The sequence below is a fragment of the Cricetulus griseus genome (genome assembly GCF_003668045.3).
Source record: "Cricetulus griseus strain 17A/GY chromosome 1 unlocalized genomic scaffold, alternate assembly CriGri-PICRH-1.0 chr1_0, whole genome shotgun sequence".
NCBI lineage: Eukaryota > Metazoa > Chordata > Mammalia > Rodentia > Cricetidae > Cricetulus > Cricetulus griseus.
In genome coordinates, this window is record NW_023276806.1 from 138964467 (window position 1) to 138978277 (window position 13811).

At 33.3% G+C, this 13811-nt stretch overlaps 1 protein-coding gene across 7 annotated transcripts in view; it reads left to right on the plus strand.

The window, feature by feature from the left end:
* Positions 1–12815, plus strand: part of Cpsf6 (cleavage and polyadenylation specific factor 6) — a 31435-nt gene extending 18620 nt beyond the window's left edge. For 2 of the 7 annotated variants that reach the window (XM_027392342.2, XM_027392345.2), the window contains 2 exons: positions 1210–1402; positions 8027–12815. In XM_027392342.2, the coding sequence (XP_027248143.1) occupies positions 1210–1399 (190 nt within the window). In that variant the 3' untranslated portion in view covers positions 1400–1402; positions 8027–12815. Of the gene's footprint in view, positions 1–1209; positions 1403–1488; positions 1560–1635; positions 6263–8026 lie in introns of those variants that run through there. The other 5 variants (XM_027392344.2, XM_027392346.2, XR_004772193.1 and 2 more) reach the window with 4 other exon arrangements.
* The last annotated feature ends 996 nt before the right edge of the window (positions 12816–13811 follow it).

Sequence of the window (13811 nt, forward strand, 5' to 3'; positions counted from 1 at the left end):
TATCTGTCCTTAGTAGGCTTTTTCTGTAAGTATCTTAATTAAGAGAAAGGAGTTTATATTGGACACAGTTTTTACTTTGTTATTTTTGGGCTCTGTTTAAGTTGTCTCCATATCCGAACTATTTTGTCATGCTTTCTTCGTGAGGACATCCAGTTTGATCAAGGAGCTTAACACATATTTAAATTGCCTGGTTAAGAAATTATATGATAGAAGGATTCTTAAACTAATGGAATTATTATGCATTTGGCTATGATTTGAATTTTTAGGATGCAATGGCAAAATTAGCATAAATTTCTTTTTTCTTCATTATTTCATGGGTGCTCAATGTAAACCTTAGCAACTTCAGCATGACTTTTCATTTTCACTTTTTTCACTGAAAGGAACAATGTCCAAATTGCCTGTCAGCATCACTATCACACTTTGGGGTTATTTAAGTATAAGCACTGTACTACTGTGATACTTGAGGCAGATACTGAATAATTAGTGGGTATACGGTATTGAGTGTGTGTACACTGGACAGAGAGATGGTTCTCAGTGAGGCAGGAAGGAGCAGTATGGTAAGAGATTTCATCCTGGTTGCCACAATCTAGGTGGCTTGGTTGTTGGAACCCTGACTAGGGGCTGCACAGGAATGAGGAAAGGACAGACACACTTTCAATAGAGCCAGCATCAGGAAGATTCTGCTCAGCTTCAACCTGGAACCTGGAACTTCTATGTATTATTAGGTGAAATTATTGAAGAAGACTAGCTTAGGTAGGTCTCTGTAGAGTAGTGGTTGCAGTCTAAAAACATCCCACACACACTGATCTTTACACACACTGATCAGTTACTCCTAAATACTCCTACTAGGACTCCTGAGAGGAGCTTGCCAGCCCTCCTGAGCCTGGCCTTCATGGGAACCTTCTTTGCCAATGTTAGGTGGGGTTGTTAGGGGCCTCTGAGTCCCCACATAACCATGGCAGTGTTAACAATACACATTCATTCAGAACTTTATTCACTTGGGCCTTTTTCCACTCTTACAGCTGATCAGAATGGCATAAAATGTTTTATTTCTGAGATTTTACATTTAATATTATCAGATTGGTTGACTTGTAACTGAAACCATGGAAAATTAAAACTAGTGATAAAGGAAAGGTATTAAATATTAAATATTAAATGTCTTAGAAGCTTTTCAGTTAAGGAGAGCATTAATCCAGTAATTTCTTTTAGAAGACGTGAACGATCAAGAGAAAGGGACCATAGTAGATCACGGGAAAAGAGTCGGCGTCATAAATCTCGGAGTAGAGATCGCCATGATGATTATTACAGAGAGAGAAGCAGAGAGCGAGAGAGACACAGGGATCGGGATCGGGACCGAGACCGGGAGCGCGACCGAGAGCGAGAATACCGTCATCGTTAGAAGGTGGGCATTCCATTTTATTATTCTATTCAGTATGTGTGTGTTATTAACAGTAATTATAACTCCAAGGCTGTTGTTTATACATACAGTAAATATACCTACATTTTAAGTGGTCCAAGTACTTGTTCTGATTTAATCTTCTGGAAACATCTGAAAACAGGTAAGCCATCACAGGTAAAACATTTTGACCTTTTTTTCCCTTGAATATTGTATCATGAGTTATTTGTGACTTTTAGATTTCAGATTGTTTGTGATCTTAAAGCAAGAAAAATAATCAAGAGGACTCATTGTGTACTTCTAAAATTTAAAAATTGGGATCCTTGTAATCACATTCACTGTTTCATGTGATTTAAAATATTTATAAAACACCAGGGAATTGTTTCAGATATGAATGTTTTGTGCTTGGATTTTTAAAAATAAAGTTTCTATCCTTCTTCCCTTGAACTAACTTCATTTGTCCCTGAAACTTTTTAAGAAATTTAACACTATAATAGGGTATAATACAAAAAGGTGTTTTTCAACATTGAAAGAGGTATTTTTCCCTTAAAAAAAAAATACATTTTATAAAAAAAAATGGACATTTGATTTTTTTAAAGGAACATTATTTTTTTTTTATATGCAAAGTAGCTGTAAAGTGGGTTCAGGGTACATAACTAAAAAGTTACATTGTGCCAAGCCACACATCCCAAGTTAGAAATAACTGAAAATAATTTTCTTTGATGTTTCATTCATAAGCCATAATCATTGTCTTTTTTTCTGTATTTTAAACTTTTGTGTACATTTTTTCCATAAAGTAGAATGAGTTGTCTGTTTATGCTTCATTTTTACATGTAATTTTATTTTATATTTGTGAACAGTGTTTACTCATGAAGAGTGGGGAAAGAGCACTGTGAATCTTTTGCATGTGACAGGTTATTCTACAAACACCTTTGCTCCATAATATATGGCATATTTGAATTAAATTAGGCCTAAAACATCCTATATATGTAAATACCTAGTTCTAAAAATTGTTAATATTTAAATTGTAATTGACTTTATTGTATATGTAATTCTATGACAGTTTCTTTAATAATTATACATACACACAACACACAAGAAAAGAGGTATCTAATTTTTATGTAATGTGATAGTTATAAGGAAGCCCATTTTAATACTTTATCTTACATTTTGACTATGGCCTTGAATATTTATGGAAACATTTTATTAGTTAAATCTTGTATTAAAATTTTGAATTATAAAAACATTTATCTAATAGTTTTAAAATTAATAAAATTGGTAGTTTGAATATAAAAATTGACATCTCAAAAATCTAAACTAAATTTTAAATGAAGTTTTTTCATTCCTACTAAAAATCCCTTAAAGTGGATTCTGGTCACGTTATTACTTGATGTCTAATTCTCTGTCATTTGATAAGGTACAGGTTCTACAAGCTGTATTTATCTTAGACCTTGCAGTTTATCAACTATCTTACAGTTACCAAAGATAGAATAGTGAAACTTGGATACATTTTCATTAATTCAGTGTGTCCATCAAGGAGTCTGTAAGCCAGTTTATTCGTAGAGTTAATCAGTAGCAGTTTTCTTATGGGTCTTCATTAAATTAATTTAGTAAACCAACTATGTTCCCTTTGAAAATTCATTGTTAATTTTACATAATTAATAATTCAGTCAAGAGTGTACACCTAAATATATCATGATTTGAGTTCCATGTCTTTCAGACATTAGCTACAATTTCCTAGTGTGCAGTGGTTGACGTTTTTTTGCAGTTCGGTGGTGTACCATACCCCAAATCCCATGTTTTGTTTGTACATTAATCAGAATTGAGTTGTAATATTGTTGTGTGCCTTCATCCAAGCAAACTTTTACAAAAGCCTTTCCAGTGTTGAGTAAGAGGGGGTGGTGGTTTCCTGGATTGTTGTACCTTTGCTATGTGCCAAGCAGTATTTATTGTGGAAGTAGATGTAAGAGGGTGGGGGCTGGGATTAAATATATATTCGAATGCAAACCTATTTGCAAATTATTACCTTATAAGGTCTCTTGACCTCTTTAGAAGTTTTTAAATATGAGTCCTTTTGAATGTTCATGTAAATCTTAAATGGAATAAGGAGTACTTCAACAATAAAGTGAATACCAGTCTTTGTATAAGTTAATAATGTAATACACAATCAAGTGATGATGGCTAAAAGTCAGGTTATGGGAACTTGATGTTGGCAGCTGTTAATGTCTGTCCCATCCTAAGTTTTTTTGTGTTTGAACTGTTGGGTAATGTTAATTGCATTCTCATTTGAAAAATGTATTAGTTTTCTAAAAGCATTCCATATCCAAGTTCCAATAGATAATACTTCAATGAAAAATACAACAGTTTTGTAAATTTCAGTGTGTAAATGCATTGTGCTTCATATTCTGTATTTTTGCCTCTATTCTCAGACCACTCTGAGCAAAATAAGATGTAAGGTTGTGTTCTTACAGAAATAATGCTCCTGTTACAGTTACAGTTGAGTTCCTTTCTTTAGATAGTATTCATCTGACTGCTTGTTTAGAATAGCCCTGCTCAGGAGTTTGTTAACAATTGAGTTGTATACTGAAGAATAATGAAAGCAAATTTTTTTCTAGATGCTTTTTATTCAGGCTTCTCTTTCTAATTTGTGAGATTTACATGTTCTCAAATGATTGCATTTCTTTACTAAGTACTGTGTTTGGAGTCTGGGTTAAGTAACTGTAAGAGTATGGGCATGTGATTACTTTTGGCATAAATGTCATGAACTTGAATTTAATTACTTTAGGATACTTTGTGTTGCTTATTTAGATTATTATAGCTTTGTGTTAACTTGGGAATACCCAGAGAAAACATTTCTTTTATATTAAAGATGTTTCATCTCCTTAGGAGTGTTACACTGAGGCTTTTGTGAAAATTCTTTTCATTGCTTGGTGAATAATAACTGACTGTTAACAAGATTTTACAATTATTTCTACAACTCTTAGGTCATTTGTTACCTACCTAGCATTCCCAGCCTTGTTTCCCATATATCTCAACTTCTATGCTTTATTTTGCTGTGCTGGCTCTCATTTCTTCTCTGATTTACACAGTATCTTACTTAAAGTGACAAGAGAGGGTAGGAAGTGATCCCTTGGATGTATATATAGTGTGTTTTGCTCACTGTGGTTTAAGAATATAGTTTTATTTGTTTACAAATAATTGATGTTTCTGTCTTTAAAAAATTGAATGCTAATGTGAGTAACCTTACTCTCACCTTCATCTCAGTGTGAATTTTCCTACCATTGTTTAGTTTGTATATTGGATTGTTTTGAATAAGTATTTTTATTTGCTTTAAATGACTATCCAGTTAGAATTGTTTAGAGGAAACCTACTAACCAGTAAGAAGAGTGCCATTCATGTTATCCAGACGAAAGTTTCCTTTCTGTGGTTATTAGCAGGTTCTAACTCTTGACAGTGGGTGAATTTTAAATAACAGCTCCTTTTGAAATGTCCATATCTTTTGGGGTGACTCTTTTTGACACAAAGCCTTTTTCTATTTTTTTTTTCTTTTTTTGCGATGTAGCTTATATCTACCATGTAGTCAATTGCATAGAGCACCTAATTATGTATTTTGTAGCATAATAAAATGCTTTAGTTGAAATGGGGTAAGTATGATCAGAAAAATAGGAAAACATAAACTGTTTTTGGTAGCTAGAAACTTTGAACACCATCAATAAACAATTATTTTTTTATGTACTGTGTTCTAGTCAATATGAGAAGAAACTTATGAGTTAATATAAGCTTAGATGTTTCTGCTACCTGACTCATCTCCAGTTCTCATTAAGGAGAACTTCAGATACAGAAGGTTAAATTTTATTTATTTAAAAGCATTGGATTTCTAAAATTATGTGAAGGTCTTTTCTTATTCAGCCCATTAATATGAAAAGCTGGAGGCTGGGTATGGCAGTGCCACGTGTGACCTCTGCACCTAGAGAGACTGATGCAGGAGGATCCTGTGAACTCTAGGCCAGCCTGGGGATACTATACATGGAGCTGCTGGCTAGCCAGATCTTTCTCTATACTAAGGTCCTGTTTCAGAAGTTAAGGAAAACACACAATATAAAAACTTATAAGAAAATCCTATCAAATAAATATTCAGATGCTTTACTTAAAAACATGAATTTTCCATGAGTTTTAAAATACACCAAGTTGGCATACAAACACTCACTTTGAGTTGTTAATAATGGTTTGATAGTACATCATCTCAAAATGTAGGTATTTCGCTCTGTATTGAAATTATACTGCTTGCTTTAGCTTGCAGATTTTAAAGCTGTAGTTTCATTGTCTTAGTTCATTTAACAACTGTTTACATAGGTTCCCTTATAACTGACAGCTAAAGCAAGTAATTGTGTGGCTTTGACAGACATTTGATCAGATACTATTTTGAACATATGGGCATTGAATGTATTTGTCACTTCCAAGGTTTTTGATATCTTTGTTTATGTAGATGTCTACTTAGACATTTGAGACTATAATATGGAATTGGATTATTGGAAATGGGTTGTATTGCCTTCAAATTTTGCTTCGGTTTGAGATTGTAAAATTTGTGTTTATATGTAAAGTGTTTAGAACTAGAAATAAAAGTTTCTAGACTATTCCCTAAATTTATGTCTGTATGGTGAAATTTTAAATTTTATTAATTAGTGAAGACCTTTCTATAAAACACAATGTAGCAAGAGATGAGTTCATTAGTCTTAAAGATATGTGTTGTGACCCCACAAACAAGATTTCATGTATGAAAGTAGTGAAGTTTCCATTAGGGTCATGTAATGTGTATCCCGTGGCTCTTTAAAGATTGTGATTTTCTTTCTTCTTTTTTTTTTTTTTCCCTATCCCCACACTGTGACTTTACATAATTTTTTTTCCAGTGATCCATTCTTGATCCTTTATAACATATCAAAAATATTAGGGGAGATAGTATTCCTTTTTCAGTAGGATTTGTGAGTTTCTCTGCAGTCTTTTTGGTAGCTTAAAACATGTGCCTTGTGTTTTCCTGGTGCCATACTGTTTTTAAAATTCACTAGTGCTGGGAGTGTACTGTTCAGTGGGTCATGGGCTTTAGCACATGTGAAGTCCTGCATTCATTCTCGGTATCAATTACAGAGAAAAAACCTACCAGAATTGTAACATAAAATAAAACCTTTGAAAATTGACATTACAGATTTTTTTTCCTGTTAAATAATTCCTCTGTGTAAGCCTCATCAACATAGCATGAGAGTGAAAGTACAAAAGGTAGTGCTATAAACAGCTTAAATGTTTTTAAAAAGCACAGATGTATAGAAAACATTTTGATGAAAAAGACCCTTTTGTACTATTAAGACTTAAAGTTTTATTAGGGAAAATGAATATGTGTATATATATACTGATACTCTTAAGATTCTTCTAAAGAGAATTGAACACAAAATTTGTAGTTCTCACAAAAATTATGTCTAATTTGCTTTAAGCAAAGGATGTTTTAACATTTTTATGACAGAATGCCACTGAGCATTGTATGCTTTTGAAAATATTAAAATACCCTTTTAGTATTTCTATTTTAAGTAGTTAATATTTCTTTCTTTCTTTCTTTTTTTTTTTTTTTTTTTGGTTTTTTGAGACAGGGTTTCTCTGTGGCTTTGGAGGCTGTCCTGGAACTAGCTCTTGTAGACTAGACTGGTCTCGAACTCACAGAGATAGACCTGCCTCTGCCTCCTGAATGCTGGGATTAAAGGCATGTGCCACCAGCAATGCCTGGCCTCAGTAATCATTTTTTAATGTTCTTTGGATTTACACATACACACACACTTATGCGCATGTGTGCACATTCCTTAGGCTATAGTATCAATTTTATTGTTGGCTTTCCTCTTCCCCCCTTGATGTAAGTTTGCAATGAAATTTATCATTGTAGATTCCCATTAGTTGGTGATGGTTAGTTGATATAGGTGAAATAGATTGAAAGTAATGTGTCAGAATTGTATTATGTCTAAAGATTTGTATGTGGATGTCATATTTAATGTCCATGCTAAGGTATTTATAAATTTTGTAACACGGACCACCATTGGTTTATAACAAATTGGCAGAAGTTCATGTATGCTGTCAAATACAGTTTATTTGTAAATTTCATTGCATTTTATATTCAGTTCAGCATTTGTTAAATGAATTGTGTGGATGAATGAAAAAAATAGCTACATTCAAATCCAAGCATTTTCCCATTTATTTTGTAGTATGCATATTTTAGAAAATGATTTATGGCTGTTCTCATCATCACAGAAACAGTAGCTGCTGTATTTTCATTTGTTACTATAATTTTTTTCTTTAAAAAATTTGGCAAAATAATTGCACAAAATTATTATAATGGTCTTTGTATGACAATCAATGAATTTTAAAGGTAGTAATATGTAAAAAGAATGAAATGAGAATGTCTCATTTTCAATTTGTAAATTAGGAGCATTTCTCCACTATGCAAGCAGCTACTGTTTGAGTTACTTTTTATTTTGTGTTAGAATACCTAAAAGTGAGTAGATGCACGACTTGTGTATGTATAGCTAAGCCAACATTTTTCTGTGTATTCTGGGGAATAGCAAAATCTACATCACAAATTTTGACACATTACAGCTGAAGGAAGAGGAACACCTTCCAAGACAAACAGTCTTCATGGGGGAAAAGTGACGCTTGTCCAGCAGTTTGCTTCTTGTGATTGAACTGAACCTGTAAGGATTCATGGATAAACTGAACAGGAATAGATCTGAATAAAGCAAATCTGCATAAATGGTAACCAGTAGCTCTACTTTTATTTTTTTATGTTGCTTAATTGTTTTATTTGAAGGAAACCTGTGTGATTTAAAAAGTTGATAGCTTTTGCAACTTTATTACTGGTTATATATATTTGGCCATTATAATGTGCAAGCAATTGGAAAAACTTCAAGTAAATGCTTGTTTTTATAGTAGTTTGTTCTTGTTAAAATGTTCATATGATAATGTCTGTAAACAGCACCACTTTGATTACAATAGATGTAGTGTTGTAATAAACTGTTGAATGGGGCTGATGTGTAAAGCTGTTCAAGTTATTTGATGTTTACACCTCAGGGAAAGTCTTGTGTGCAGCAATATCTAAAGATAATGTTACTATGACAACATTTTTACTGTCCTTTAAAAAGCATTGCAATAGGGTGTTTGGATATGCATCAATCTAATCTTGCGTTCAGTGAATTAAACATAACCAATTAAGTGTCTCGCCCTTGATTTTGATATTAGGATAGGTGATTACATGGATATTTAATATTTCTATATTCTGCTTTTCTAGCTGTTTTTACCTAGTTAGCTTGTGAATTTGCTGAATGGTATGTAAACTTGTAAAAACTGAAATTTGGCAGATATAGCGATTCAGTCAATGTTTTAGGGGTGAAAAATTTGAGGTTGTAACATTTTTGGTAAAGACTCATGTATTTGCTACAGTAGTGCAGCTCAATTACACCCCAGATATGCTGAGATGGTTAATTGTGAACTGCTAGCATTTAAGAGAGAGTTGATAATTCTGATTTGACACAGTAATTTACTGTTTCATGCTGATGGTGCCATAGACAGTGTAAATACAGCCGTCCAGCAGATAATCCTGAGTAGGGAAAGCCTTAGTAGTCTACTGGATAGAGATTCTAAAGGGTGTGATATTTATTAATGTTGGGTTGTATTCTTCAGTGTGAGTAATGGGAGATTATAGCTACACCCTGTCCTCATGGTTCAAGGAATTCTGTGTATATTCCTGTTATCCTCTTGATTTATGCTTGATTATAGTTATTGATCAGTTGATTCTTTTTTTAAGCTGGCATTAGTAAAAGGCTGTATTAAAAGCACCTGGCTAGCATGTGTTGTGCAAAATTAGCAGAGACAGACTGTCAACTTGATTACCTATTTTTATAGGAAGTCAAAAAACGTGAATCACTAGAGAAATTTGAGATAAAATCCTTAAGCTAATTTGCTTTAAATATATTTTAAAGATCTTATTACTTGTGAGAGATCTTTGGATAATGGGCATTGGCTTTTAAAGTTTGTCTAAATTTAAGGGCAATGCTTAAGGTATTTATGTACTGAAGATAGAGATGAAGTTCTGAGAGCTCAAGATGTTTGCTCTGCTGTTTTTCAGTTTCGTCTTGTCTGCTCTTAACTTGCTCAACAATTAGCTTCAAAATGTCCTTCCACTGCCAGTTCATTTAAAACATTTTGTGAGCAGAGTATTTTTGCAAGAAGAGATCATTGGTGTTTAGCAGAACTGTTAGCTCTCAGAAATGATTTTTCTTAAGTGTTTAATCTTGTTAAAATTCAAGTTGCCTTTTAATTTGAGAGTTGTATCAAAATCTGTTTTCTTGTTTTGTATATAGATATTGTAAGTTTTTGTCATTTCTTAGCTTTTTTTAATAGTTTAATTACAATACCCTAATGTGAAGACGTTTGGATATACATATGTTTACAAGGGAAATTAGTTAATAGTAAGATTAAAAGGTAAGTAAAATGTCCGAGATCAATTTTCTCTGAACACTTTTAAAATGGAATCACAAATACATATACTTGAAATGAAACTGGAGATTTTGTACTAATTTTAATCCCACGTTACCTTTTCTCTTTTTTAAATCAGTGGAACCCTTCAATTGCTCCCTTTATGTCACCCTTTTCCTTGCTTGGCTTATTTCATTAAGTGACTTTGGTTGTAGATAGTGTCAGTGTACTAGAGTTGCTTGCTGCTGCTAGCCAATTACTTTAAGTGTTGTTAGGAAGAAATAAAACAACTTTGGTTTGACTAATTTTGCAAAGTCTCCTACCTGATAACACATGAATGTATAGCAGTAAAAGTAAAAATTTCAAACCATGTTTTATTTGTCAAAGCCCTTGTGTTGTTTAGGAGCCATTGTTATTTGAAAATTTGTTTTTGATGTGTAAAAAACAATCCAAAGAGATAAATCTTTGCAAAGACACCAAATAAATAAACAGAGAGGAAAAAAAAGGGGGGGTGAGGGAGTCTTAAAAATGATAATTCATTTAGTGGCATTGGAAAGAAGCTTGATTTTTTTTTTCCGAATCCCAGCATTGTCCAGTGCTGTGCAGTCACATTCCTCGGCTAGCAGTAGAGTCATAAATTCATGTGTGGTGAAGTACCCGCATGCTATTTCTTCTGGAGCAGCACTTTGAACTCATACTGCTTTGAGGTAAAGGAAATATGTTTGTAGAAACAGTATTTCAGTGTAAATTCAAAAGTGCTTATGTTTTGTCAATTTTCAGCAAGATTTTGAGTAGCTTGCCATAGCCATTGATCATATATGTTAGCACATTTAATGGCTCCTTTATCTAGACTATTCTTAAGCAGTTAACTACAATTTGGAATTCACAACGTATAGCTTAAGATATTGTTTTCATTTGTTCTCCTATGGAGAATGTTGCTTTAGTTTTACTAGTTTAAAGTCAGTTCTAAAAATAAACATGGGGTATATAACACTTTATAGTGACGGGGAATTGTTGAAAAGGGTAAGACTCCCTGTGTGTTGAAATGTGCCAATAACCTAAGTACATTGTTTGATAAAATGAGATGCTACTTCAAGGCTCTTCTGTTGGAGTGCTCTCGATTGACATTCTAGTTTTGTTACCCAGATGGTAATTGCATTATCTGTATCTTACAAGCCCTGGTGTTGGGTTTTAAGCTTCAGCTTTTTTTAAAGAAGAAGTTTATGTTCTGATTCTTTACTGAAAATACAGTGTTGAGATTCTTGCTATTGCACAGATAACTGATTTTTAAATTTTATTCAAGAAGTTCATTTGCATCCCATAGCCCTCTGTAAATGATTCCCCCAGTTGTATGTACATACTAAATGCACGTTTATCCATTGTACATATTAGACATTTTTTTGTGCTAAAATATTACCAAGTAGGATTTTTGTAGCAAAGCATTCTATTTTTATGTTCTTATAGTATATGTGTTAACATTAATCTTCAGTTTAAACACTGGTGTATTTATTTTTTAGCAACTTGACTCCTAGAAGCCTTAGACTAATTTTTAAATAAACATTCAACCAAAAATTATAAATTTATTGAGATGTGGCCTTATATATGGTATTTCTTGTGTTCATAATGTGATTTTTTTAATTTAGATTTTATTTGAATCAAGATTTAGAATTAGTTTCATTTTGAGTCAAAATAGAAAATGTATTAAATGTCTAGGCTTCTGGGAGGAAGTTCTTATACTCTTCTTTCTTGGCATTAGAAAGAAGCAATATGACTATGAATATTCAGAATATTCAGGCCATTGTGTTATATTCAGATTGGTTTAGGTTTGTTTTAACCCAATGTTTCTTTAAAAGTTACAGGTTGTTGGCATTCACTGAATATACAGCTACTCTGGTTTTTGTATGGGATGTATGAACTTTTGTTACATTATTCCCAGATTTCAGTGTTTTCAAGACTTCCTGTGTTACATTAATTATACTGTGGTGGGGGACTTTGAAAGAATTAGGTAAAATTTAATTGAAGTCACACAAATCTTGAATGGTATCTGTGGATAGTGAATACTATGAGCAGTTTCTCATGTGGGAATACCTTAAAACTCCACCATGGGAGTAAATTACATTCATTTCATAATTGGACAGACCATTCATTTTAGTAAAAATAGTTCATTTTGAAGGTGTATTTTTTGCTACACTGTAAATTCGTAATACTTCTCAGCATTTCTGTATGCAAATTATTTTAAAATACAGTGATAAATTCATGTTTGTTTATTTTTTTACTTTGGAAATTGTAGTACTCAGGTGGTATTTATTGGGAAATGACCCTTTGGGGTGGATCATAATATATTTTGAGGACTGCATCTTATAACATTTAGGACTTTAGCCTTGAAAAGTTCCATTATTTCTTCCCTCGCATCTCATGGTGTATTAGCAAAGTAGTTTACAGCCCAGCACAGCCTTACAAAATTGTTTTACAATTTTTAATGGAAAGCCCTTAGCAACAAAAAAATTGTATCATATTCCAATACCCATGAATTATTGAATAATCACCTTTTGTAAATAAGTTGTCTAATATCAGAAGGCCAAAGAAAGTCTTGAGATTTTAGCTATTGAATGTGGTGTGGTGACTTCCTAAGAGTTCTGTGCAAAAGGTAAGGTGATATTCCATCGAATAGGCATCCTTTTGTTGTCCGTGAAAGCTAGACTTCCATATTAGCTTCTTTCAAAAGGCGTATCCCCATTTTATTAAAATGTTTGTACTTGCAATTTTGTGTTTAATGTTTACTTTGTCTTTTCTTTCTTTAGCATTTAGGTGACTGTTCAGCAGTTTGCTATATGGTCATTGTTGGCCTTAAACTGCACTAGTAACAAGCATGGTATTATCTTGTATTGAAAATAAAAACAAAGTTTTGATAATACTTCGTAGTTTGTCCTTTTTGTTTAACTTATAATTTATTTTGTTCAACTTTGATATCTATTGGGAGACTGCTGTTTTAACAGAGATTAGACTACCTGTATTTTGTCTAAGCCAACCTCCTTGAGTTATCAGTTAATTATACCCTTGTGTGTTGTGTAGACACTTGACTGTCAGGCCAGAGTTAGTTCTTGCTTTCCACCTTCAGATAGCATGTTACTTGTTTCTTACTGCACACTTCAGGCTAACAGTCTTGTGATCAGATGAGTGAGTACACCGCCTTATTCTGTTTTTTTTTTTTACTTGGGTTCTAGGAATTTCTCATCAGGCTTTTGTGGTAAGTCCATTTACCTGATGAACCCTCTTGTCTACCCACATGGGTCTTACATTAAATGAGGTTCCCACACAGCTCATATAGGAAAGCTTTGGCTTATTTCCTTAACATTGTACTGAAACCTGAAGAGAAGACCTGGTAGATCAATACGCTGGCTTTCTGAGGTGAAGAGGGGCTAGTCCTGTTGGCTGGAGAGTTCGTTGTGTGTAGTAGGGAAGCAGGTAGTAAGAACCATGAATGGTATGGGACTTACTAATGCTAGAGCCTGAGGCTTATAAGTCCTGAGAGTTGGTGAGATAACTCACCTGGGAAAGGCATCTGTAGCCAATCCTGAAGACGTGAGTTCCCCATGATCTACGACCCACATGATCTAAGGAGAGAACCAACTGCTGTGGGTTGCCCTCTCTACGAAAGCACATTGGCACACATGCACATAATTTTAAAATTACCTTAAGCATCACAGGGAGCAACTAATGTGTATGAAGGGCACAGTTCAGTTAGCATTTCAAAACATCTTTACTGCAGATTATGTTGGGAAAGAGAAGATGAGGTAGGTAGTCCAGTGAACTTCACAACTTTGTTTATCAGGAGATGGAATAAAAGGGGAAAGAACGTATACAAGGTAGTGTGCAGGGTTAGTGGAATATAGAGACAAGGTGTAAAGAT